Source organism: Pseudophryne corroboree, chromosome 1 (assembly GCF_028390025.1).
Source record: "Pseudophryne corroboree isolate aPseCor3 chromosome 1, aPseCor3.hap2, whole genome shotgun sequence".
Lineage (NCBI taxonomy): Eukaryota > Metazoa > Chordata > Amphibia > Anura > Myobatrachidae > Pseudophryne > Pseudophryne corroboree.
Genome location: NC_086444.1, coordinates 869442045 through 869466480, shown reverse-complemented (window position 1 = coordinate 869466480; position 24436 = coordinate 869442045). Strand labels below are relative to the sequence as shown.

The window sequence follows — 24436 nt, the reverse complement described above, 5'->3', positions numbered from 1 at the left end:
TGAGGCGCCTGGACAGGTGCTGATTGATTGTCCGGCCGTCTCATGTCGTCAAACGACTGCTTTAGCGTGTTGACCCTATCCCGTAATTCCATAAATAAAGCCATCCATTCTGGTGTCGACTCCCTAGGGGGTGACATCCCCATATTTGGCAATTGCTCCGCCTCCACACCAATATCGTCCTCATACATGTCGACACACACGTACCGACACACAGCAGACACACAGGGAATGCTCTTAAAGAAGACAGGACCCCACTAGCCCTTTGGGGAGACAGAGGGAGAGTTTGCCAGCACACACCAAAAGCGCTATATATGACAGGGATAGCCTTATAATAAGTGCTCCCTATATAGCTGCTTTAATATATATAATTTTGCCACAATTTTGCCCCCCCTCTCTTGTTTTACCCTGTTTCTGTAGTGCAGTGCAGGGGAGAGCCTGGGAGCCTTCCTGACCAGCGGAGCTGTGTGAGGAAAATGGCGCTGTGTGCTGAGGAGATAGGCCCCGTCCCTTTTTCGGCGGGCTCGTCTCCCGCTCTTTAACGGATTCTGGCAGGGGTTAAATATCTCCATATAGCCCCCGGAGGCTATATGTGAGGTATTTTATGCCAAAAAATAGGTTTACATTGCTTCCCAGGGCGCCCCCCCCCAGCGCCCTGCACCCTCAGTGACTGCCGTGTGAAGTGTGCTGAGAGCAATGGCGCACAGCTGCAGTGCTGTGCGCTACCTTAAGAAGACTGAGGAGTCTTCTGCCGCCGATTCTGGACCTTCTTCTCTTTTCAGCATCTGCAAGGGGGCCGGCGGCGAGGCTCCGGTGACCATCCAGGCTGTACCTGTGATCGTCCCTCTGGAGCTAATGTCCAGTAGCCAAAGAAGCCAATCCATCCTGCACGCAGGTGAGTTCACTTCTTCTCCCCTAAGTCCCTCGTTGCAGTGATCCTGTTGCCAGCAGGACTCACTGTAAAATAAAAAACCTAAGCTAAACTTTTCTAAGCAGCTCTTTAGGAGAGCCACCTAGATTGCACCCTTCTCGGACGGGCACAAAAACCTAACTGAGGCTTGGAGGAGGGTCATAGGGGGAGGAGCCAGTGCACACCACCTGATCATAAAGCTTTACTTTTTGTGCCCTGTCTCCTGCGGAGCCGCTATTCCCCATGGTCCTTTCAGGAACCCCAGCATCCACTAGGACGATAGAGAAATGTAAAAATTATAAAATAAAAAAAATTAAACAACCTAAAGAGGAATCTAGAGGTAGCTTATCTGTAATGCAGGAGGTCAATAGGGAATGACCAACGCATTTCGTCTATGCAGACTTCATGAAGGGGTCATCAAGGTTTATTTATGTAGCACCTGCATTCTCCTTAGCACTTTATTATGATGAACATAAGCAATGTAGTACATATGCATGGTTGGAGAGATGTCCTTTTAAGAAGCAAAGAAAACCCACTTGCGGCATTACTTTTTATTGTGTTTGATTGCAAGTAACCCGTTACTGCCGTCACTAAGTGTTTTATTTAATTGGACAGTGGCTTAGTTCCCCTGCACAATGCCTGTTCCTATGGACACTACGAAGTAGCAGAGTTATTGGTGAGACATGGGGCTTCTGTGAACGTTGCAGATCTCTGGAAATTTACTCCACTACATGAAGCAGCTGCTAAAGGAAAATATGAGATTTGCAAACTACTACTGAAGGTAAGACCGTAAAATATTTTATTGAGGCTTCTGTTACACTTCATTTGCCATAGCTTTTTACGTGTTTTATTATTTCTTCCACTGATATCTGTGGAAAATCATTACAAATGCAAAAAAAACAAGACTCTGAGAGGTTATTGGAACCATATACTACACTTTGTACCCCTGTAATGGCAGGAAATGCCGCATGCTTTTGCATTTTCTTTTCAGACTGTTTTGAGGGGCAATATTTATTTCTTATTAAAGGCTAAAAATTGGCATATTCTTACAATTTATAAAACATGTTATGGTCCGTAACATGACCATTTTTCACATTTGCAAATTTGCACATTTCCCCATTAACTTTTGTAGGGTGCCTGATAGATTTTATAGTAGTATAGTGTTTTGTTTATGATTTTAGTTTAGTCCAGTTTCTTTTGGTAGCATATTGGAACAAGCAGTTTTAAAAAGTATCTCACAAAAGTATCTGTATACGGCACTCAGTTATATGTAGTGTACTTACCATACGAAGGGGTTATGAAAACCAGAATGTTGTAATTGTGTTTTGTAAAATATGTTTTATGACCTGGTCTCTACTGTCTGCCCCAGAGTTTACCTGTAATGCAGGCACTCATTATGCAGATTGCACATTTCTTAGATTTTTAGTGGACCTTTAAATGTAAGTACAGCAAGTGCTGAAATGACAAACGTAAATTATCACTGTACACCTGGACCTTACTGGCCTTTCCTTCTCTGCAGACTATGGTCACAAGAACTTACATGCCTTAAGTAGAGGAGTGGCCCAGCGGACATTTTAAAGTCAATATACAATATGTTTTATAGGTGTAAAGCTCATTTAACTTTTTAATATAGAAGCTTTTTCTCTAATTTTTTTGTGTTATTGCCCAGCATGGGGCTGATCCAACAAAGAAAAACAGGGATGGGAATACACCTTTAGATCTGGTAAAAGATGGAGACACAGACATTCAAGATTTGCTACGAGGAGATGCAGCTTTGCTGGACGCAGCAAAAAAAGGCTGTTTAGCCAGAGTGCAGAAGCTTTGTACGCAAGAAAACATCAACTGCAGGGACACCCAGGGGAGAAACTCCACACCCCTGCATCTAGCTGGTAAGAATCTGCATACATCTGGTTTCATACATCTGTATGTCTTTGTTATTGTGTCACGTTTGTCTTTGACATCATTTGTTCACTGGCCCACATATTGGCCAGATCTCTCAGCAAGTCTTTAAATGAGATCTTGTCTCTGAGGCTTCTACATAAGAGGCATATTTATACGCTGACTACTCAGGCAATATTTATTCTATATGGGCTGAAGTAAAAGGGTGCACAACATTAAAACACACGTATGTGTCCTCATACACCCTTTGCGCCATACGGAACATAATGTTACATCTTTGTTGCACCACAGCTGCAGTGTAGAGCCTCTCACAGTACACTATAGATGCTAGGCTGCAACTTTAACCACATAGGAATTGGTTTTACGTACATACAAAGTTGTAGCTGTTTGAATCTGAGCCCTTTTTGTATCGCTACAGATTCAGTCGCGCTCAGATGTACAAACGTCACAAATCCCAGTGGTCTGCGTGCGCTAGCAATACACCTACAGTATGTCTCTTCCAGTAGTGTTTTTTTGTGCAGAGAAGATGCTCTTTTTGAATGAAAAAAACTGTTAATGCAGGCGAATCACTCAAGACCTTGGGCGCTGAGCGGTATTACAGTATTACAGGTTAACCTAGGACCTATGCTGATGGTACTGTTGTGTGTTTTGCTTTCCTCCATTGTTTTGCCTTTGTTAGTTAGTAAAAAACAGTCATCCCTAATCCCTTTCCTTGCTGATTGTCGGTGTAGCACTTTGGTTAGAGTCGCTGATCTGTTATCAGAGAAGAGCCCCTCCTATTTTTATATAAATATCATTTATTGCAATAATGCATGTACAGGGTTTTTGACTCTTAATAATTTCTCAAGCACTCCTCCGCATAAGTTTTATGTATCTATGAACATATGAGCTTGATCATCATCTTACAGAGAAGAAATGCTAAATGCAAACCTATGATGTCATGAAGTCACTCAATGGGGCATGGCCACCAGCACTAGGATGCTTCTGGTGACTCTACAGACTATAGAATGCATGTCTGGTGGCTCTGCAGCAGTGCTCCAGGCACCCTACAAGCTAAATGTAGGTGCCATAGGTCAGCATCTATGCTGCCCCCAGGGCAACAGCACTGCTTACACACCCCTAGGTTTGGTAGTGATTTACTCTTCTGTCATATACTCGACCACTGTACATTTTTGGGAGTAACTAAATTATTCATCTCAACATGCTAAGGACTATTTCTGTCCAGAGACTAGTATGGTTAATACATTATGCCATTATAATCACCCCATGCTGTCACAGTCACCCACTACTAGACTGCAATGGACCCACTGCACTGCAGTATAATCGAGCAATAATGCTGTCATAGTTTACATGTATTGTTCTTCTATATCAGGACCTATACTAGTACATGTATTGTACTGTTTTAATAAACATAAAGTTAAAATTGTAATATAGATAGAATGCATGTAAAATATACATAAACCATTTAAGAAGGAGTTGAAGACTTACAGTAGTAAAATAGTAAATAATTGGAAGGTTTTGTTTATGGACTCCACAGCCATGGACTTTTCAACCCTTATCTGGAACCATCCTGGAGAGCTAATCTGTTAGGATAGGTGTGTACTGAATGGTGAGCCTGGGTCCTGTGGCTGTAGTTTTTCACCAATCTCACATCCTATTAAGCGACTTCCGGTAGATCTTAGTTGAATTACCTGCCCAGTCTCCTTCTCCACTCATCTTAGCATGCACATACTGTATGTGAGCTATTGATGTGTCACTTGTTGCACTAATTTTAGCGGTAGAAAAGTCAAATTTAGAGAGTTAAATTCTAAAATCGTTGTTTTTTAAGTCACATGCATGGTGCCAATAGAGCACCATTCTTCTAATGTGTGATTTATGCCTGCAACAGGAAAAACGTTATCCGGATGGTAGATAGACAGTACATAAGTCAGTAGGCTGACTTAATCAAAAGGTTTTTCAGGATTTTTAGGGTTCGTGTTAGGCACTTGGTGGAGAGTTGGGGGTTTGGGGAGGGTTATGCTGCTAGAAGGGACTGTTAGAGTTAGGCACTAGTTGGAGAGTTGGGCACTAAGGGGGACTGTACTAAGGGGAACTGTTAGGCACTACGGGGGAACTGTTGGGCTTTGTCACTAGGGCGACGGGAGGGTTAGGGTTTGTCGCTTGGAGGAGGGACAGATGTAATGAAGACCGAGTTGCCTTGCAAACATTTGCAAGGCAAAACCATACCTTGTAAATGATCACCACTTTAAAAAAAACATCCCAGTTCGGCCAGGGACCTGCACCTCCGGCCAGCTCGGACTTAATTGCATCCAGACAGTATCTGAATCATTAACCCATGAGCTCCTTCCATGTTTTTAATACTTTCCACATCATGTTTGGATTATATAGCCATGGTTGCACTGGATTTTGTACATAGAAGTGCTTCTGAACACAGAAAGCACTGTTTTGCATGGAGCAGGCCATGGCAAATTGCAAACCAACTTACTGGAACAGTACTCAGACTTCTTTGCAGGAGCCATTAGTGCAGTAAGTCCAGGCTAGATGATCAGAAGATTTGGCCTGCTACTGAAGAGCTTGGAGAGCTGTCCACAGTAGGGTAACTTTCAAATCCAGGAAATGACTGAATTTGCTAGCGACTTCTAGACCGTTTCTACGCAGTTTAGCTGCCAGTCAAGTATGTCCCTTTCCAGACATGTACTTTTTTTTTAACTCCGTCATTTAACGTCTAGAAAATTGTAACTTTAGGCAAAGACTGCTTTCCTGAGGGCTTCCCTCCCAAACCCCTTTTCTTTTTCATCCACTAGGGGTCACTGGAGTACTCTAGGGATATGGACGGTTCCACAGGAACTAGGCACTGAATAGTTAAACTTTGACTATACCCTCCCCTCCATATTCCAGAGTACCTCAGTGTTTTTTCGGTGCTCACCGAGACTAGGCTTGTGGAAGTTGATCCACAATGACTGAATTTTTTGATTATTTTTTTTTTTGGAATCCCTTTCCCCCTTTTAAGAAGGCGAGGGTCTGGGATAGGAAAGCTGCTGAAGCAGCTGTGGGTGTCGGACCTCTCTAGAAGAGCTCCCTCACTACCACGTGCAGGTCACCTGCAGTAAAAGGCTGACAGTGCTTACAGAGAAGCCCCGTCATTGCCCTCACCACAGGGTCCAGGTATGTTGAACGGGGCGGTCAGCTCACGCTGCCGCCCTGCTGTGTGGGATACTGTGTGTGTGTGGCCGCCGGCCGCTGCCTTCAGCCGCCCGCCGCCGCTTCCAGCGCCGCTGTTTATGCTGTGTCCCCCGCCGCTCTGAGCCGCGCCGGCCACGTTGATTTATGCATAGGCCGCTCCACGGCTCTATGCAGCGCGCTCCCCGTCCCTCGATGCCACTTCCAGCTCCCTCTCCACCATAGCCCGGCTCCGTGTATGGCGAACGATACACGGAGCACGGGGGGGGGACACACAAATGTGAGTAACTTTGATGCCACAGTGATGTTCCCTGCACACAGAAATGTCCGGGTCACTGGATAAAATCTCATGATTCAACTCTTGTTGATAAAAGAAGTATGTTTACTAGAATACAGCAGCGCTGCATATGTATTACAATAGGCTATTAAGTCTTTGTTAAACAGGATACATGTTGCTCATATATGTGCAGGTTTGAATGCAACATAGTATGTTTATTAAATCTGCTTACATAATTATAAGTCTGCATATTTAACCATTTTTCCTGTTGTTTTTCCAGAATTTCCTGTATTACATCTCTCCTCCATTGAAGGCGCAGGGGTGTTAAGGGGAATTTGGAACCAGGCATATTGCTGACGTGTACTGCACTTGGCCAGATATATATTTGTAAAGACACCTTAGTGCTATTTACTGAGTCGCGCACATGGTGATTATAAAACAGTATCTGTGGAGCACTGCAAGCATTGTGAGTTCAGGCTCACCTGCAGCAGATTTGCTTAATTCACTTAGCCACACCACAATTGGATACGCCCGATCTCATCTGATCTTGGAAGCTGAGCAGTGTTGGGCCTGGTTAGCCACCTGGGAATACAAGGTGCTGTAGGTATTTTTAAATCTACAGCCACACCACACTGGATTCGGGACCCATTAACTAAGCTGCGGTTAAGCAGCAGACTTCTCAGGTTTTTAAGCCTGTGAGTGGTCACATTTAGTTTCAGACTTCTAAGAATTATTATACTTCTGAATCAGGATATATCTGGATATATGTATATGGGTATATAATATATATGTGTATGTATGCATATATGAAATATATATATATATTTATAAGGTCTGAGTATGTGTGAATATACATGGTTGTATATGTGTATATATGTGTGTGTGTATGTGTATATATATATATATATATATATATATATATATATATGCTGACATTAAAAATCTATTTTGGCAAGACTACAGTGGCGCAATTGGTCAGCACAGTGCTTATTAAACAGTATCTGTTGAGCACTGCAAACATTGTGAGTTCAGGCCATACCTCCCCAGATCCCCAGTGGCCTAATGGATAGGACACTGCCCTCCTAAACCAGGGATTGTGGGTTCAGGTACCATCTGGATTGCAAGTCACTACAGCAACCATTTCATCACCAGAGTTGATGTTTAAACAGCAGCTTTTGCTTATTATTTTTACAGGTGGCTCTGTAGCCAAGTGGTTAGGCTTCCCGCCCACAGTGAACATTGTGATTGCATGGACACTGGTTCAGATCCTGGTTTAACAGGTGTAATATATATATATATAATAATAATAAAAAAAAAAAAAAAACATGGTAGGACACCATTTTTTACGTTACTTCCTGGGTCTTTGCTGGAGGTTGCTGCCATACAACACTCAGACTCTGGGGGAGCGGGGGGTTGTTAGGAATTTAATTTATTAATTGTTTTTGACAGCATGTCTCTACAGGAAGATTCACTATTGCTGGAAACACATGCACGGTAATGCAGGTTTATACACCGATTACTTCCGTGGTGTACTTACTGGTCGGGGTACATGATCACTAAGTCTAATGCATAATCAAACAAGCACCTTCGCTGCAGAGTCGATCACACAGTGTGTCGGACAAATTCGACTGCGCAGACAGACCCTTACCGGTCCTCTTTGGGGGGAATGCGGGCGCATGTACTGCCTGAGAGGGAAAAATTTACTGTTTCAGCTAGATTGTTGCGGTCGATTCGCCGCCAGCCCTCATAGCACCAGGCCAGTACATCAGGTTCTCAGCGAAGGCTGAACAATTTCCAATGAGAGACAATTGCAATTATTGGGCGTTTAACTACCTATCGGAGTGTACCCTACACAGCAGTAGGGCTGTTGCTTCGCCCTGCTTTGGTAAGGGTTTGAGGTAACAAGGCTGTAGTGGCAGGGTGCTCCAGTTCAGGTTTGCCCTAAATAAAGACCACCTTACACTTCTTGCTGCCTACAGCTTCTGTGAAGTTGGCAGTTGGTTCTTGCGTCTCAGCTTCGCTAGTGGTGCACAACGTCTACTTTGGCTACGTTCCAAACGAGAATAGATCGCAGACCGAGTGGGGGGGGAAATCTGATTTCCTACCATTGTCTACGCGAATTCCAGAATGATTCCGTCTCAACGATTTCAATTCCTAGGTATGATTCTCGATACGGTAAATCAAAGAATTTACCTACCCGAACAGAAGTACAGGTCATTCGTCATCTGGTACAATTAGTGCTCAAGCCTTGCACAGTCTCGGTTCATTTGTACATTCGCCTATTAGACACAATGGTGGCGGCTTTTGAAGCGCTTCAGTTCGGAAGACTTCACTCACGTCCTGGATGTGCTCGCAATGGTTGGCTGTGGCCTAACGAGTACAGTGTCTGCCTGCAATGCATGCCAAAAACAATGGTCGGGCTCGCTTCTGCAGATTCACCGCAGGGTGAGGTGGTCTCCAAGGGCCAGGGTGTCTCTACTCTGGTGGCTCAAAGTACAGAATCTAACCGCAGGGAAACGGTTCGGCGCCTGGAATTGGATAATTCTCACGGCGGACGCGAGTCTCAAAGGTTGGGGAGCTGTAGTTCAAAATTTTCAGCTCCAGGGTCTCTGGGCGGATCACGAAAGATTGCTGTCTATAAATGTCCTGGAACTCTGGGCAATTTACAATGCGCTACGACAAGCAGTGCACATGCTGCAGGCTCAGGCTGTTCAGGTGCAGTCAGACAATGCGACGGTGGTCGCATACATCAACAAACAAGGAGGAACGAAAAGCCGCATGGCAATGCGGGAAGTAGCTTGAGTCCTCAATTGGGCCGAGGTGATTTTGTCGGCAGTATTCATTCTGGGAGTGGACAACTGGGAGGCGGATTATCTCAGCTGCCAGGATTTTTATCCAGGATGTGCATTAAATCCAGAAGTGTTTCACATGCTGATCCAGAAGTAGGGTTACCCGCAAGTGGACCTGATGGCATCTCGCCACAATTATCAAACGCCCCAGTACGTGTCCAGAACGAGAGATCCAAAGGCGGTGGATGCTCTCACAATCAAGTGGCCATACAGTCTCGTGTATCTGTTTCCACCGTTTTCCGCTGCTCCCTTTGTTGCTAAAACGGATCAAAAGAGAGTCCGTCACAGTCATACTAGTGGCGCCTCATTGGCCTCGGAGAGCTTGGTTTTCGGATCTCCGCGGTCTACTCGCGGACGTTCCTTGGCCGCTCCCACTGCGTCCGGACCTGTTACAACAGGGTCCGTTCTTTTTTTCCGATTTAGCGCGGCTGCGTTTGACGGAGTGGCTGTTGAGACAGCCCTCTTAAAAAGAGAGGGCATTCAAGAATAGGTTATACCAACCATGTTACGAGCTAGGAAGCCGGTTACGGCAGCTCATTATTACAGAATTTGGCGTACCTATATAGGTTGGTGTGAAGTTCGGAAGTTTCCGACATCATCTTTCAAGTTATCCCGTCTTTTGTTATGTCTACAGATGGGGTTAGATGGAGGTCGGCGTTTATCCACACTAAAGGTGCAGATATCTGCATCGTCAATTTATTTTCAAAGAAGATTGGCTCTATTGCCGTCGGTACACACCTTTATGCAGGGTGTCCTCAAAGTAGAGCCTCCATTTCACTCCACCTTACTGCGCCATGGGACTTGAATCTGGGTTTAGATTTCTTATAGTCTTTTTGTTTCGAACCCTTACAGCAAGTGGATATTAAGTTTCTCACTTGGGAAACAATTTCTCTCCTAGCCTTAGCTTCGGCAGGGCGGGTTTCAGTTTTGGGTGCTCTGTCATGCAAGCCACCGTACTTAGTGTTTCATAATGACAGAACGGAATTTTAGACGAATCCCGCTTTCCTGCCAAAAGTAGGGTCCTCTTTTCACATCAATCATCCAATAGTAGTTCCTGTGTTAACAGGAGATTCTGGAATTTTGGTTGTGGTACGCACATTACGAGTTTATGTATTCCGAACGTCTACAGTTCCTAAGACGGATACGTTGTTATTCTCTATGATGCGGCCAAGATGGGTTGGCCACCTTCTAAGCAGACCTTATCCAGATGGATAAAACTGACCATACGTCAGGCTTACCTTCATGTTAGGTTACAGCCGCCTACATCAGTAACAGCTCATTCCACACGTTCTCCGGGAATGTCATGGGCAGCTGGTCGTGGAGTTCTACGACACAGCTTTGCAGTGCGGCTACATGGTCTTCAGTGCACATGTTTGTGCGCTTTTACAGGTTTGATACTTTTGCGGCATCAGCATCTAGCTTTGGCCGTCTAGTGTTACAGGTGCCAAACAGCTCTCCCGCCCAGGGGGGAAAACTTTGGTACGTCCCTAGAGTACTCCAGTGACCCCTAGTGGATGAAAAAGAAAATATGATTTTGGTACTTACCAGGTAAATCCTTTTCTTTGAATCCATAGGGGGCACTGGACGCCCACCCAGAGCAGTTGTTTACCTGGTTGTGGTAAGTGCAGGGAATTTTATGGTAACACACTCTTACCGACTGTTTCAAATTATAAATTCTATCGGGTTGGTGTCAACTGTTAGTTGTCAGTTTCGTTTGTGTCAACTTTATTGTTGTCCGTTTTTGGTTATATGTATTTCTCCATTGTCAACCTCTATAGCTCCAGTTCGGCTCAGTAAAAAAACACTGAGGTACTCTGGAATATGGAGGGGAGGTATAGTCAAAGTTTAACTATTCAGTGCCTAGTTCCTGTGGAACCGTCCATATCCCTAGAGTACTCCAGTGCCCCCTATGGATTCAAAGAAAAGGATTTACCTGGTAAGTACCAAAATCCTATTTTCCCCCGCTTTTACCATCAGAATCCAAATAGAGTTACTTGGTCAGTCCAAAGACAAGACCCTCCTCTGTGACGTCAGTTGAAATGAAAAGAGTAGATTTAGACCCATTGTCTAGCCTCATTCTGAACCTTCAGATTGAGATTATGTAGCCACGGAGACGAGATTTTTAAAAATTTAGAGGTAGCATTATGTTTCATATAGATGTAGCGGTCTTTTGATAGAGTATCATTCACCAGGGCCTTGAATGCAGAAATTAAAGGACTATTAGGAGCCATCCATAGTCTCGCAAGACATACCTAAGGTAAGGCACATGCACCGCGAGCATACAGGCTCTCCCATCTGGACACAAAAGCAGAACCTCTCATCCCCAAAAGACAAAACTGTGGGGTGAGCAAGTCCCCAGATATTCCTGTTCCCTTCAGAATCAACCTGATCCCAGACCAAAACACACGCACCGACGGACAATCCCACATGAGATGCCAGAAGGAACCCACATCAACACCACACTTAGGGCAGACGTCTGAATGTCCAGTCCCAAATTTAGCCAGCTGAACTGGTGTCATGTATGTTCTATGTAAAATAAAAAACTGAATCTGTTGGAATCTAAGGGACGTAGTGACCGTACCAAGGTACTCCAAGGCAAGAGCCCAGTTGTTCTCATCTATAGGGCTTAAATCTCCCTCCCATTTCTCACGAAGACGAGATAGAGGGTCCGTATGAAGTTTAGCTAGGAGATATACATAGGCGAGGGAAATCGCCTTAACTCGACCCAATTTACTTGCAAAGGTCTTAATGGGAAATGGGAGGATAGTAGGGGGGGATTCCATGAACTGAGTCTGTAGAGCATACCAAAGTTTAAATATCTATAGAAATATGAATTAGGTAAATTGAACTCGTCTTTTAGTTGCTGGAAAGATTTTAATGTGTCATCTGTGTATAGGTGGGATATGGAAACAATGGATCTAGGAGCCCAAACCTCCCACCCCGCAAGAGTATTTAATTCAGGGAGCCAACTACAGTGCCAGAGGGGAGTGTCTGGATCCAAGCTATCAAACTTGAGAAGAACCCTCAGGGCCTGCCAGATTTTCATAGCCTGAAAAGCAATAGGAGGAGAAAACTGAGATATTTTCCCACTCAATAAAACCTGCGTGGGAGAGAGGCCAGGAAAGTAGCATTGGATAAACACCCAATGTAGAGAGTCGACACTAGCATCTTGCACCCAAGCACTAAGGTGCGCCAACTGAGCGGCTTAGTAATACATTTGAAAATTAGGTAGTGCCGATCTGCCATCACATTGCAGTCTGGTGAGAGTATTCAACTGTACTCTGGGTCTTTTATTAGCACATATTAAAGATGATAAAATACTGTTCAATTTCCTAAAAAATACTGGAAAGATATAAACGGGATTGCAGAATAATATACCAAATTTTAGGCAGTAACAACATTTTGATAGGCTGACCCTACCAGTCACAGTCAACGGAAGCTTACACCAAGTTTTGGATTTACACGTAATTTGTTGCATGAGCGGGTCGAGGTTCAAAGGTATTAAGTCAAAAGGGTCATTTGTAATTTGGACACCAACGTACTTAAATTGTGCTGTCCAGCAAAGCGGCAAATAAATTTTAGGAACAGTAGGAGGGGGACCAGTTAATATGAAGACCAGAATAACAGCCAAATTCCTCAATCACCTGCAACAAAATAGGCATAGACGTGGCATAGTAATAGAATTCAGAGATCTTCGTTACACATATTTGCGCAAATGTGTGGTAAAGCCCCAAAGCTGCATCAAGGTGTCTCTGTATATTTGGGGTCCCTAGCGCTATATCTAGGTGCAGGGTGTGGCACCCCAAAACACCAGCATAAGCCAGAAAGCCCAACGTAGCATACCAGTGAAAAAACTATAGTGTTAATAAATTAGTATTTAGGAAGCCAAAGCTATAGAGAGGGTGATACAAACATGAAATGTAATTAAAATAGAGAAATAGTGTTAAAAAATTAATAAGTGAAAAGTGTTAATAGAAGGTAAAGGTATGCCGCACTGAAGCCATCCAGCTCAGCCAGTCCAGAGGCACCACACCTCCATTACCCCAATCTGGGTCTAATATTAGCCAGCAAGGAGCCACATGATAATGGCTCCTTACTACAGTATGTCTAAGCTAAGAGCTACCCACCTTGGAGCAACCCCATAATGCTCCATGTGGCATGTCAGGGCCTGCACCTCCTCCTAATGCAGGAACCTCTCTGGCTCTCACAACAGACATATATATTGGTAGATGCTCAATTAGCTTAGTTATATCATTCAGGTGCTCGAAAGGGAGGGGTATTTCTGAGCAAGAAAAAAAGGCATTTGGTTTCCCCCAGCACCCTGAATGATAACAGTAACCAGATATAAATCCCACATAATAATAGAATTCAGAGATCTTCGTTACACATATTTGCGCAAATGTGTGGTTAAGCCCCAAAGCCGCATCAAGGCGTCTCTGTATATTTGGGGTCCCTAGCGCTATATCTAGGTGCAGGGTGTGGCACCCCAAAACACCAGAAAGCCCAACGTAGCATACCAGTGAAAAAACTATAGTGTTAATAAATTAGTATTTAGGAAGCCGAAGCTATAGCTATCACTGCTTCCCATGCACGAGTTCAGGATTTTGCCCGTGCTGCACCCCTTCAGTGGAATGCGCTCCCCCGCTCCATTAGACTCTCCCCGACCTTGCAAAGCTTCAAACGGGCATTGAAAACCCACCTATTTATCAAAGCGTACCCCTCCAATGCATAACCTAGTCCTTAGGCTGCTCCTCCATCCCCCTGCCCCGTGCCTTGGACATCTCTGCTTTGCTCGCATACCACCATCAGGCTTCTACCTGCTTGCTTGCACCTCATGTCATCTGTCTGTTGCCCCTCCCCACTAGATTGTTAGCTCTTCAGAGCAGAGCCCTCTTTCCTCTTGTCTAAGCCCTCTTCTTGACACATTTCACTCAGCGACCATCTTTACCTGCTTTTTCTCCTGCTGGTAAAGGCTCATCTTTATCTATGGCCGCCAGCCCCAAGTAGTACAATGATTACTCCTTCGCTACTTACATCTAAGCTGTATTACTGTATGTTTTGAGAATTGTGTTGCTCTTTGTTACCTGCACTCCATTTTTGTTATTTATTTACTGTTATGCTAAGTTTTGTCTCCCTGTACTGTCCTTTGTACGGCGCTGCGAAACACTTGTGGCGCCCTATAAATAAAATGTAATAATAATAGGGTGATACAAACATGAAATGTAATTAAAATAGAGAAATAGTGTTAAAAAATTAATAAGTGAAAAGTGTTAATAGAATGTAAAGGTATGCCACACTGAAGCCATCCAGCTGAGCCATTCCAGAGGCACCACACCTCACACCTACATTACCCCTCCCTTTCGAGCACCTGAATGATATCACTAAGCTAATTGAGCATCTACCAATATATATATAGACGTGCCATAGTCCTGAAAAAATAACAGGTTGTCTGCATAAAGGGCAATCTTATTATCTGTGCGAGGGTCTGTATAGATTCCCTTGATAACCGGGTCTGATCTAATTAGACAGGCCAAAGGCTCAATGGCCAGGGCAAACAACATGGGGGAAAGGGGTCAGCCCTGCCTAGTACCACGGGATAATGTAAAGGAGGAAGAAACATAACTGTTTACCGAGATCCTGGCACTTTGTTGTTGGTATAGCAATTTAGTCCACCGTAAATAGTTAGGCCCAAAGCCCATACAGTTCATGACCTCCCAGAGATAAGACCATTCAACACTGTCAAACGCCTTGGCTGCGTCCAGAGAGACCACGACCAAATCAGAGGGAAGGGCATGTGGGGCCTGTAGAATGGTATGCAATCAATGCAGGTTAATAGAAGTGGACATACCAGGCATAAAACCGGTTTGGTCTGGGTGAATGATGGAGGTTATAATTGTGTTAAACCGTAATTCGGTGGGAATCAGGGAAATTGGTCTATAGCAATCTGGAAACCTAAGGTCCTTGCCGGGTTTCGGTATCACTATGATGACAGCCTCAGACATAGAAGGGGAAAATTGATGTTAGCGAATATATCCAAATATAGGGAAAGTAACCTGGGGCCATAAAAATCCGTGTGGGTTTTGCATCCTTCAGTCGGGATCCCATCACAACCCGGTGCCTTACCGTTTGGAGATAAGCCAATGGCTGCAGTCACCTCATCTAACGTCATAGATGCCTCTAAAAAATCACAAGCCTCAGAGGAGAGTGTAGGTAGAGCAATATTCCTCAAGTAAAGACAAAGGTCTGCATCGGAGCATACCAGCCGAGACTTATAAACATCATCTTCAGAAGACAGAAATAACTGCGCAATATCCGGCGTGGCGTCAACAAGGGTGCCATCATGACCGGACATTTGAGTAACAGTGGTCCCAGGACGGTCGTAATGCACTAAGTGGGCCAGCAAGCTGCCAGGTCTATCTGCTTGCATATAAATATTAATAGCACGAAATAGAAGAGAACGTGAGTTTTTATCTGATAAGTGGGCTAACCAAGCTGACTGAGCTATGAGCCAGCGCGTTTTAAGTGCAGGAGTACCATCTTTCAAATACTGAGTCTCCAGGTTCCTAAAGTCAGTTTCAAGGGCCCTCTACTTTTCCCTGCAAGACATTTTATGGGCTGCTATTCGTTCAATAAACGTACCTCGTAAGAAAGCCTTAAATGAATCCCAGACCATGGTTACCGGGGCCGAACAGGTATTATCGGCGAAGTATCCCTCCCACTGTGTCCCTAGATCATGACAGTCGCCCAACTGGGCCAGCCAGGAAGGATGTAGCTTCCAGTAGGACTGTCCCCTCTGGTACTCCCACATTAAGTGACAACAACAAAGGTGAATGATCAGATATAGCCTGGGCCTCATAATGGACATCCGTGAGTTTAGGCAGCAGTGCAGGAGAAATTAGGACCAGGTCATTTCTAGAAAAAGAACCATGCCTGCTGGAAAAGCAGAAAAACTGGCGGAGCGTAGGGTGCAGAGTTCTCCAAGCATCTATCCACTGTAAACTACTTAAAAATTCAGCAAATTTAGTAGAGCCACCATGGGGACAGGAGGAGACTTCCAACTATCTAAAGAAACATTTAGAACATTATTAATATCCCCCAAACAAATGACAGGAGTATGAGGGGAGGAAGCAATGAAAGAGGCGGCCTGTTGCAAAACATCCTAAGAGAATGGAGGGGGGACATAAACAGAAGAAAAAAGGACTGACCGCTCAATTTACATTCTATAAACCCAAATCTACCATGTGGATCAGTTTTAATCGATAGTAACTCAAATTGCGCCGTCTTTTTTTTTTTTTATCAGGACCGACACCCCACGAGAGAAGGAGGAGTGAGAGGCATGATATGCCCACCCCACCCAGGGCCTGCGGAGTGACATCAATTTGATACCCTCCAGATGAGTCTCGCTAGGACCAGCAATATCCGGGTCATACTTCCTAATCATTTTTAAAACTAGGGAGTGTTTTCTTTTATTATTAAGACCTCGGACGTTCCACGCGATAAATTTCAGGTCGGACATAACACCGACGGGAGCATATGACTTACTACGGATAGAAACCATACTAGATATACTTGAGGACCCATGTAAAAAAGCAACCAGGTATACAAACATTGAACGGAACTAGACGTAGGGTCAAAACCACCCAAAGGAGGCAACATATATCGTAGTGCAGGGAGAGAATGAAGCATAACGTCCCTAGAAACATACCATTCATTGTCCCTGAATTGTAAACCGTGCCATCCACTACAACAAACATTCACTTCGCAAATTGGGGTATACACATATGAAAAATAAAAAATTTATGAAAGGGAAAAAAAAGTACAGAAAAACTAAGTTTCCCAACAACAGTCCCCCACCCCGTAGACCACCCTAAACATTGGCATACGTAGACCCCAAAGAAAACCCTAACGCCATTCCTGAGGAGCGGGCCACTCGTACGGCCCAAACGAAAGACTGAGTCACGATCTTTATATTGCAGGAATTTAGCAATAAAGGTGCGCGGAGGGGCACCGGGAGGTAAAGGCCAAGAGGGTATTCGTTGTGCACGTTCCACCACAAACTGTGAAGTAAAGGAATTCGCACCATACAGCTCTTTGAGCCAAGATTCAAGAAAGTCCTCAGGGTGAGAACCCTCCTCTTTCTCAGGCAGGCCCACAAATCGAGCATTATTCCTGTGTAGGCGACCCTCCATATCCAGGAGCTTGTTTTGAAGTGAGGAGACCTGCTGGGACACGGTGGAAACGGTTTGCTTTAAAGGACCACATAGATCCTCCAAGTTGGAGACACGCGTCTCGGCCTCTCCCAGTCTCTCTCGGATGCGTTGAACATCTTGCCGCAGTAAGGAAAGATCGCATTGCACTTTCTCCATTTTATCGGGCAAACGCTGTTCACTACCCACTATAGCTTTCAGCACTTGTTGAATTGAGGGAGCAGAGGGTGTTTTAGAGGAACCGGAGGCGGCCCCAGGACGAGCTGGAGAAGAAAATGAAGGAGACGACTGCGAGGTCTGACTGACAGATTGTCTAGCAAACTACTCCAATTTAGCCGTGACCGCACGTTGGCCGTACTTTACCATGGTGACAGAGGAAGAACTGGTAGCCTAGCAGAGAGGAGTAGCTGAGGCAGAATCTCAGAGTAGAAGTGTAGATAAATGCAGGCAACAGTGAGGTCACAAATATTCAGTAACTGTATAGGCAGCCTGTGTCTGGGCAGCAGGGTATATGAACAATATCCACTGAGGCAGAAAGTTCCAAAATCAGCTCACCAATTCAGACAGTCTCTGCAGGAGCACTAAACAGTGTGATGCTGACCATAGTAGCTGCTCCCAAAATGGCTGCCGGACCAACAGCCCCCACTCCCTCCTCCCTGTATTGCAGCCTCCAAACACTGGGCCCATGGAGAAACAAGGCAAAGGTACCTGGAGGCAGCTGGGGATCCTTCCACCGCCGCAGGTCCGCGGAAGCAGCCGCCCGGGACCTTGCGGCCGGAAGGCCAAACTTTAGACAGTGGATCCAGGGGAGGCCTAGGCCGTAGTAGCTGTTACCGGCCGACGCGTCCAGGAAGCCATCAGAGAGGGCTGGAATGGGCGCCCGCCGCTGCACCGAGAGATGAGGGAGAATGTATAGCGGAGGAGTGCCGCTGGAGAGGGTCAGGATAGGTAATAGGATTAATGGCCCGGGAAGCTCCTAGATCCTACTGCCTAGTTCCTTGCCACCGTGGCCACGCCGCCCAGTTCCTCAAGACTCCGTTGCAGAATACATAGACGAATAAACAAAACCGGAAACACTGATTTACAGATGGACAAACGACAAGTACAGGGTAAATAAATTTAGCTGCATCAGCAGATGACACTGAAATAAGTATCAGAGTGGCAGAGAACTGTAGGATTTGGTGCCATTGAAGATGATTTAAGTAAGAGAAGGAAAAGCACATGAGGGAAGAGGGCCCTGCTCTGACTATATAATCATTAAAGCTTGCACTGTAAGGGAAGACTTCTAGCTACCACCTGACACAAGATTGTTTTAGGGTTAACATAAGTATAGTCAGTACACATCAGCTGCGTCATGCCTTCCTTGTTGACTAATTGCTGTTGTCCTGCTATGGTCTGGTCAGGACTCTTGCTTGTGTTCTACAGCTATTTTTTTGTCACTATGAGGCGGTTTCTTAAAATGCGCATACTGTATGCTCAATGTATAGCAGTTTATGCCCCTTCACAAGTGCAGTATGGTATTCATAGTCAACGTGTTCTTTGACCCTGATGATCTCTGACTGCACAAGACACATTTTCCATCATACTGAGCCCCAAAATGTTTTCATAAGAAATGTATTTATTTGACTTCAAAGACCTGTAAAACAGTAAGTAGTTTGTAAGTTAGTAAATAGTCCTCCCCAAAAAAATTGCCAGCTGGTTGGGAGCATTGTATATCTCGTAAGAATGAAAAATTTTGATTTTGTAAATAAAGACTCTTGCAGATATAGTCTACATGCTGGTAGGTATACCAGAGTGGTGAATGCTCCAGACTTGCCAGCACTTGGGGTGTGGTTACCTGTCAAGATGGTCTCGAGCACAGAGGCGTGACCTATTATTGTCCATTACGGACAATGTCAATTATGGGTATGCACAGCGTGTGCACATAGCTTTATTGGTTAAGGGTACCACTATGTTTTAGTATTGGATAAAAAAAGAAAGAGGGCCTTTGGTCTCAGAGTATGTAACATTTGAACTTCTAGAAAGGATTATACTTCTGTATGCTGTGATTGTCCCAAGCACCTTTAGCAAGGTACTTCTCTTTTTTTAAAAGATATTCAATAAATACATTTCAAAGCTTGACTGTTATAACTGTTCTTTTCACACTGTGACAGCGACCATCTTTGTTTTGCCATTATTACACATGTAGAATGCTGCTAAAACTGGATCCCTTTTGTGATGTTTGTACACCTAAACCTTATATTATATGTTAATACGCAAAAATAACCTTTATTAGTGGAAACAAGATATCAAGCATGATATAAAGTAGTTTTATGTACTACTGAATCGGAATCTGAGAAGTCATGATGAAGGTGTATTTCGCTAATGTGTATACTGAAGGACCCTTGTTGTTCTGTTATCCAATAAGCCCAGTATAAATTCTTCTAACCATATGCTCAATACACACTGGCCGACATATTGGCTGTTCTGTTCAGCGACGAATATATCTCTGCCCTGTAGGCCAATGTGTACCAACTATATGTTTGTGAACGCCGTTGTTCAGGCATATCGCGTCTGCCCTGCAGCACACATGATGACCAATATATCTATAGAAATATTGGTGCATTGTGTGTGTACGGACGATCAGCCGACCACCTGTACACATGCTGCAGCAGCTGGCGGTGATTGACTGCTGAACTGGGCGGGCACATGTAAATGCCTGCCCAGTTTCTGACGTCAGTCACGACGGATTGGGCAGTGTGTATACACAACACACTACCCGATCCGGCTACAGATATATCTGCAGATCCATTGATCTGCAGATATAGCTACAAGTGTGTACCCAGCTTAACTGTTGAGCATTTCTTAAAAGGTAACAATGTGCCAAACACAGAATTTCAAGTTCTGTACTGACACATTCATAAGGAAAGTTTTGTTAATGTAATATGTGTCTTTTTATATTTTATACTGTATATTTGTGTTTACAGTATGAACAACCAGCGATTTAGCTGTGTAACTGTTCTCTACATTGCCATCCATTTAAAATGCATTAATTCCAGCATGTGTTGTAGTGTGCAGCATTTCATTGCTGTATCTGTCAGTGTATCCACTTAATTTTAATAGTTGGTATTATACAGAAATCTGCAATATGAGTTTTAATTTTTTTTAAAAATGCCTCATTTTCAATGTGAAATGTTTTTGTTCACTTTTCCCAGCTGGTTACAACAACCTGGAAGTGGCTGAATATCTTTTAGAGCATGGTGCAGATGTAAATGCACAAGACAAAGGAGGACTTATTCCCTTACACAATGCCGCATCATATGGGGTAAGAACTCTGTGTGGTATGGTTTGGATGTTCTGAAATATTCAGTAGAGCATTGGCAGCTTAAAGTCCTATTCTGTAAGGTTACAAAGTTCATGCAAAAGTACACTAGTATTAACAATAAAATGATGAGACTACATAGTTCTTGCTTTTAAGGTAATTTGCTAATGCCCTCATTCACTGGTTACAATATTCCAGGGTTCGTGCTTTTTGGCAATCACCACACATCCTCTAGGGGTACCCTCTCCAGTGCCAGATAATAACACAAAATATCTACAGTTTGGATGACCTTGGAAAGTTACTTAAACTCCAGACTGAAGGACACCAACTACTGTATCCCTACCTTATATATGGAATTCACTCTGAAGAAGCCATTTAGACTGCCCTTTCTATATACAGTGCTTCACACACACATCCCTTCCCCTCTCACGTATTCACGAGTGCTCCTAGAGATGAGAGATATCGGCACAGTTGAGACAGATGGGAAAGCAAGGGGACAATGATAAAAGAGAGCTGGAAAGAGACAGATGAGAGAGACAGAGGTTTGAGCAGCAGAAATGTAAATGTGAGGAAGACGCATTGGAGTTGACCATACACGGGGTGACAGATTACGAGAGATCAGAGATGAAAGAGACATGGGGGAACATGAGGCTAGAGATACAGGGAGGCAGTATGGCTCCCAGAAGGCGGCATGAGGCTAGAGGGAGACATGGAGGGGCGAGGGGGAATGAGGTGGGCATGATGTTGAAAAGACTCGGGGGAACATGAGGCTGGACAAGGGGACATAAGGCATGAAAGATCGGGGAAGGGGTTCCTGAGGCTGGGGAAGCTCTGGCTAGAGAGGCACAGAGTGGATGAGGCTTTTACGATGGACTCACAGGAGTCAAAGGAGTGAAGGAAGCTCATAGTGATCATTGATCTCTCACGCATGTGATGATGGATGTGGCTGTAGCAAAGTCGAACTTTCCCTCCATTCTTGTCACATGTACATGTTAATGTGTTTCTGCCTTCTTCCCTTCCTTTTCTTTCCTGCATAGACCATAGTGGATGAAGGTGCACTGGAATATTAGGAACTGTTAGTGTACTTTCTACCATGAGGTATTGTTGGTGCTATAGAGTGCCAATCTTTGTTAGAAAGCCACCACCGTTAGTTTAAAACAGAGTTATTGACTGAAATTGCAAAGTTTATAGAAAGAATAAATGAATGTTATTGCAATTGTTTGACAAAACTGGCAAGAGAAGGCTGTTTCATTAATTTATTAATAGCAAACCACCACAGTGTTAGATTATTTAAAGCACATTGACTGACACAAATTGAAAAGTATATAGAAACAGTAAACACATTTTGTAACTATTCCAATTGTTTGACACACTGGCAAGATGAAGCTGTTTTTCGTTCATTTATATTTTAGAACCTTTGCAGCATTTAATTGCTTTGATTTTTTTTCCTTCCCTATTGTAGCATGTTGACATTGCAGCTTTACTGATAAAATACAACACTTGTGTGAATGCCACAGATAAATGGGCATTTACACCTTTACACGAAGCAGCCCAGAAAGGAAGGACGCAACTGTGTGCTCTACTATTGGCCCATGGTGCAGATCCCACCATGAAGAACCAAGAAAGCCAAACACCACTAGATTTAGCTACAGTAAGTATTCCTTTGCTTTGCGTGTGTTACATATACATATATATATACATATATATATATATATATATATATATATATATATACAGGAAAAAGCATCCGGCACTCTGATTAAATGGACAATTTGCCTGGGTGCCCTCCAAGAATCATATACACAAAATATCCTTCCCAACCTGTGGCTCAGGTTTGCGGCGAAGGAACAGGCGGCACTCCAAGGACTTGTGTAAAAATTAGTTTAGTATTCAAAACATAGTGAAAAAAAGCAAAACAAACAAAATGCAGGTATCTTACGACGTTTCAAGGCATAGCAGCCTTTTCATCAGGTAAGTAAACCCTGGTGCTGTGAAGAAAAACGAACGTTATATATAAATATATCTCCTATATATTAGCCCAAGTCTGTGACTCTGTGCCTGGCCGTAACGCTGGGTGGAGTCACAGATGTGGGCAAATCTACTGTATGCAGATCAGTGACGGCTGCCACACATACCATGCACCTTCTCGGCGCACATGTCCCCAGTCTTCCAACCAAGGTCTGGTGTAGAGGCTTCCAATCGTCCCCTCCCCTCAGGAGCCGACTCTCTGACGCCGAGTGCCTCTCACTCCCGCTCCCCGCCTGAGCCCCGGCGCCTTGCTCCTGCCGCCTGCCCCAGCGAGGAGAGAGGCAGCCCTGCAGTGCGCTCCTATTGCCGACACAGCCCTCCGTCCGGTCCTCCCGGTACAATGGATCCCCGGCTGCCTGGCGGGGAAGGGGGGGGGGGGAGATGTGCCTGGCGGGCTGGGGAGGAGATGTGCCTGGCGGGCTTGGGAGGAGATGTGCCTGGCGGGCTGTGGGGGAGATGTGCCTGGGGGTGAGATGTGGCGGGCTGGGGAGAAGGTGTGCTTGGCTGGGGGGAACATGTGCCTGGGGGGGGAGTTGTGCGGCTCATGCTCCCCGGCTGCCGAGAGAGATGTGCCTGGCTGGGAGAAGGGGGGGGGATGTGCCTGGCTGGGGGAGGAGGCAGAGCACCTCACGCGGGAGCAGGGACACCCCACACTGGTGTGCTCCCCGGCTGGCCGCAACAGAGTTACCCTGACACTGCGGCCGGGTGGGCTGCGGCCCTGCTGCTGCTGCTGATGAGAGATGGCATCCTTGGGACAGGGAGATTAGCAGTGTAACTGATAGCTGCTAATGAAAACCCTCCAACTACCTTGCTGCCAGGTACAGTACCCGCAGCGCATCCACCGCACCTGCCCAGACCCTCCCCCATACGCGGTGCCTCCGGAACTCCTACCCCACCCGCAGTGCCCACTCTTCTGCCCCTTCCACCACCGCAGCGCCTCCCAACCCCCTACCACAGCTCTCCCCACATCCGCCCCCCCCCCCTCCACCCACAGCATCTACATACACCCTCCCCCATACGCTGACATCCCCCACAACCACCCCAGCGCCTCCTGACCCCCTAACCCACCTGCGGCACCCCCGCCCCCGCCCATTCACCTGCAGCCCCTTCCACCATCGGCTGCACCACCACCCCTCCCCCAAATGCGACGCCTCCAGACCCCTTACACCACCCACGCCCCCACTCCCCTGCCCCTCCCTCAACCACAGACCCTCCCAACCACAGCCCCCATCCGCCTCCCCTCCACCCACAGCCTCTACAGACACCCTCCCCCATCCACCGTCAACCCCCACAGCCGCCCATCCTCCACCCGCAGCGCCTCCTCACCCCATACCGCACCTGCAGCACCCCCGCACCCGACCATCCACCACCCGCAGTGCCTTCGGACCCTTCCAACATCCGCCGCACCTGTCACTCCACCACACGCCAATCCCCCACACACGGCCCCTCCAGACCCTCTACACCACCCACGCCCCCCACTCCGCTGCCCCTCCCTCATCCACACAACCTCCCATCCGCACACCCCCATCCGCAGGAGACCCACAGCATCTACAGACATCCTCCCCCATCCGCAGTCATCCCCTGCAACCACCCCAACTCCACCCGCACCATCTCCAGACCCCTTACCCCACCCGCAGCGCCCTCGCCCCTTCCCCACCCGCAGCACTTCCTGACCCCCTACCCCACCCGCACGGCCCCACTGCACCCGCCCCTCCACCACCCGCTGCTCCTCCCGACCCCATCTGCCGCACCCCCCACCTGCCCCTCCCCCACGCACGTCGCTTCCAG

At 45.7% G+C, this 24436-nt stretch overlaps 1 protein-coding gene across 4 annotated transcripts in view; it reads left to right on the top strand.

The window, feature by feature from the left end:
• Nucleotides 1–24436, top strand: part of LOC134914279 (poly [ADP-ribose] polymerase tankyrase-1) — a 571272-nt gene that overhangs the window by 436353 nt on the left and 110483 nt on the right. For all 4 annotated transcript variants that reach the window (XM_063920036.1, XM_063920037.1, XM_063920035.1 and 1 more), the window contains 4 exons: nucleotides 1523–1688; nucleotides 2577–2796; nucleotides 20514–20623; nucleotides 22083–22271. In XM_063920036.1, the coding sequence (XP_063776106.1) occupies nucleotides 1523–1688; nucleotides 2577–2796; nucleotides 20514–20623; nucleotides 22083–22271 (685 nt within the window). The remainder of the gene's footprint in view (nucleotides 1–1522; nucleotides 1689–2576; nucleotides 2797–20513; nucleotides 20624–22082; nucleotides 22272–24436) is intronic.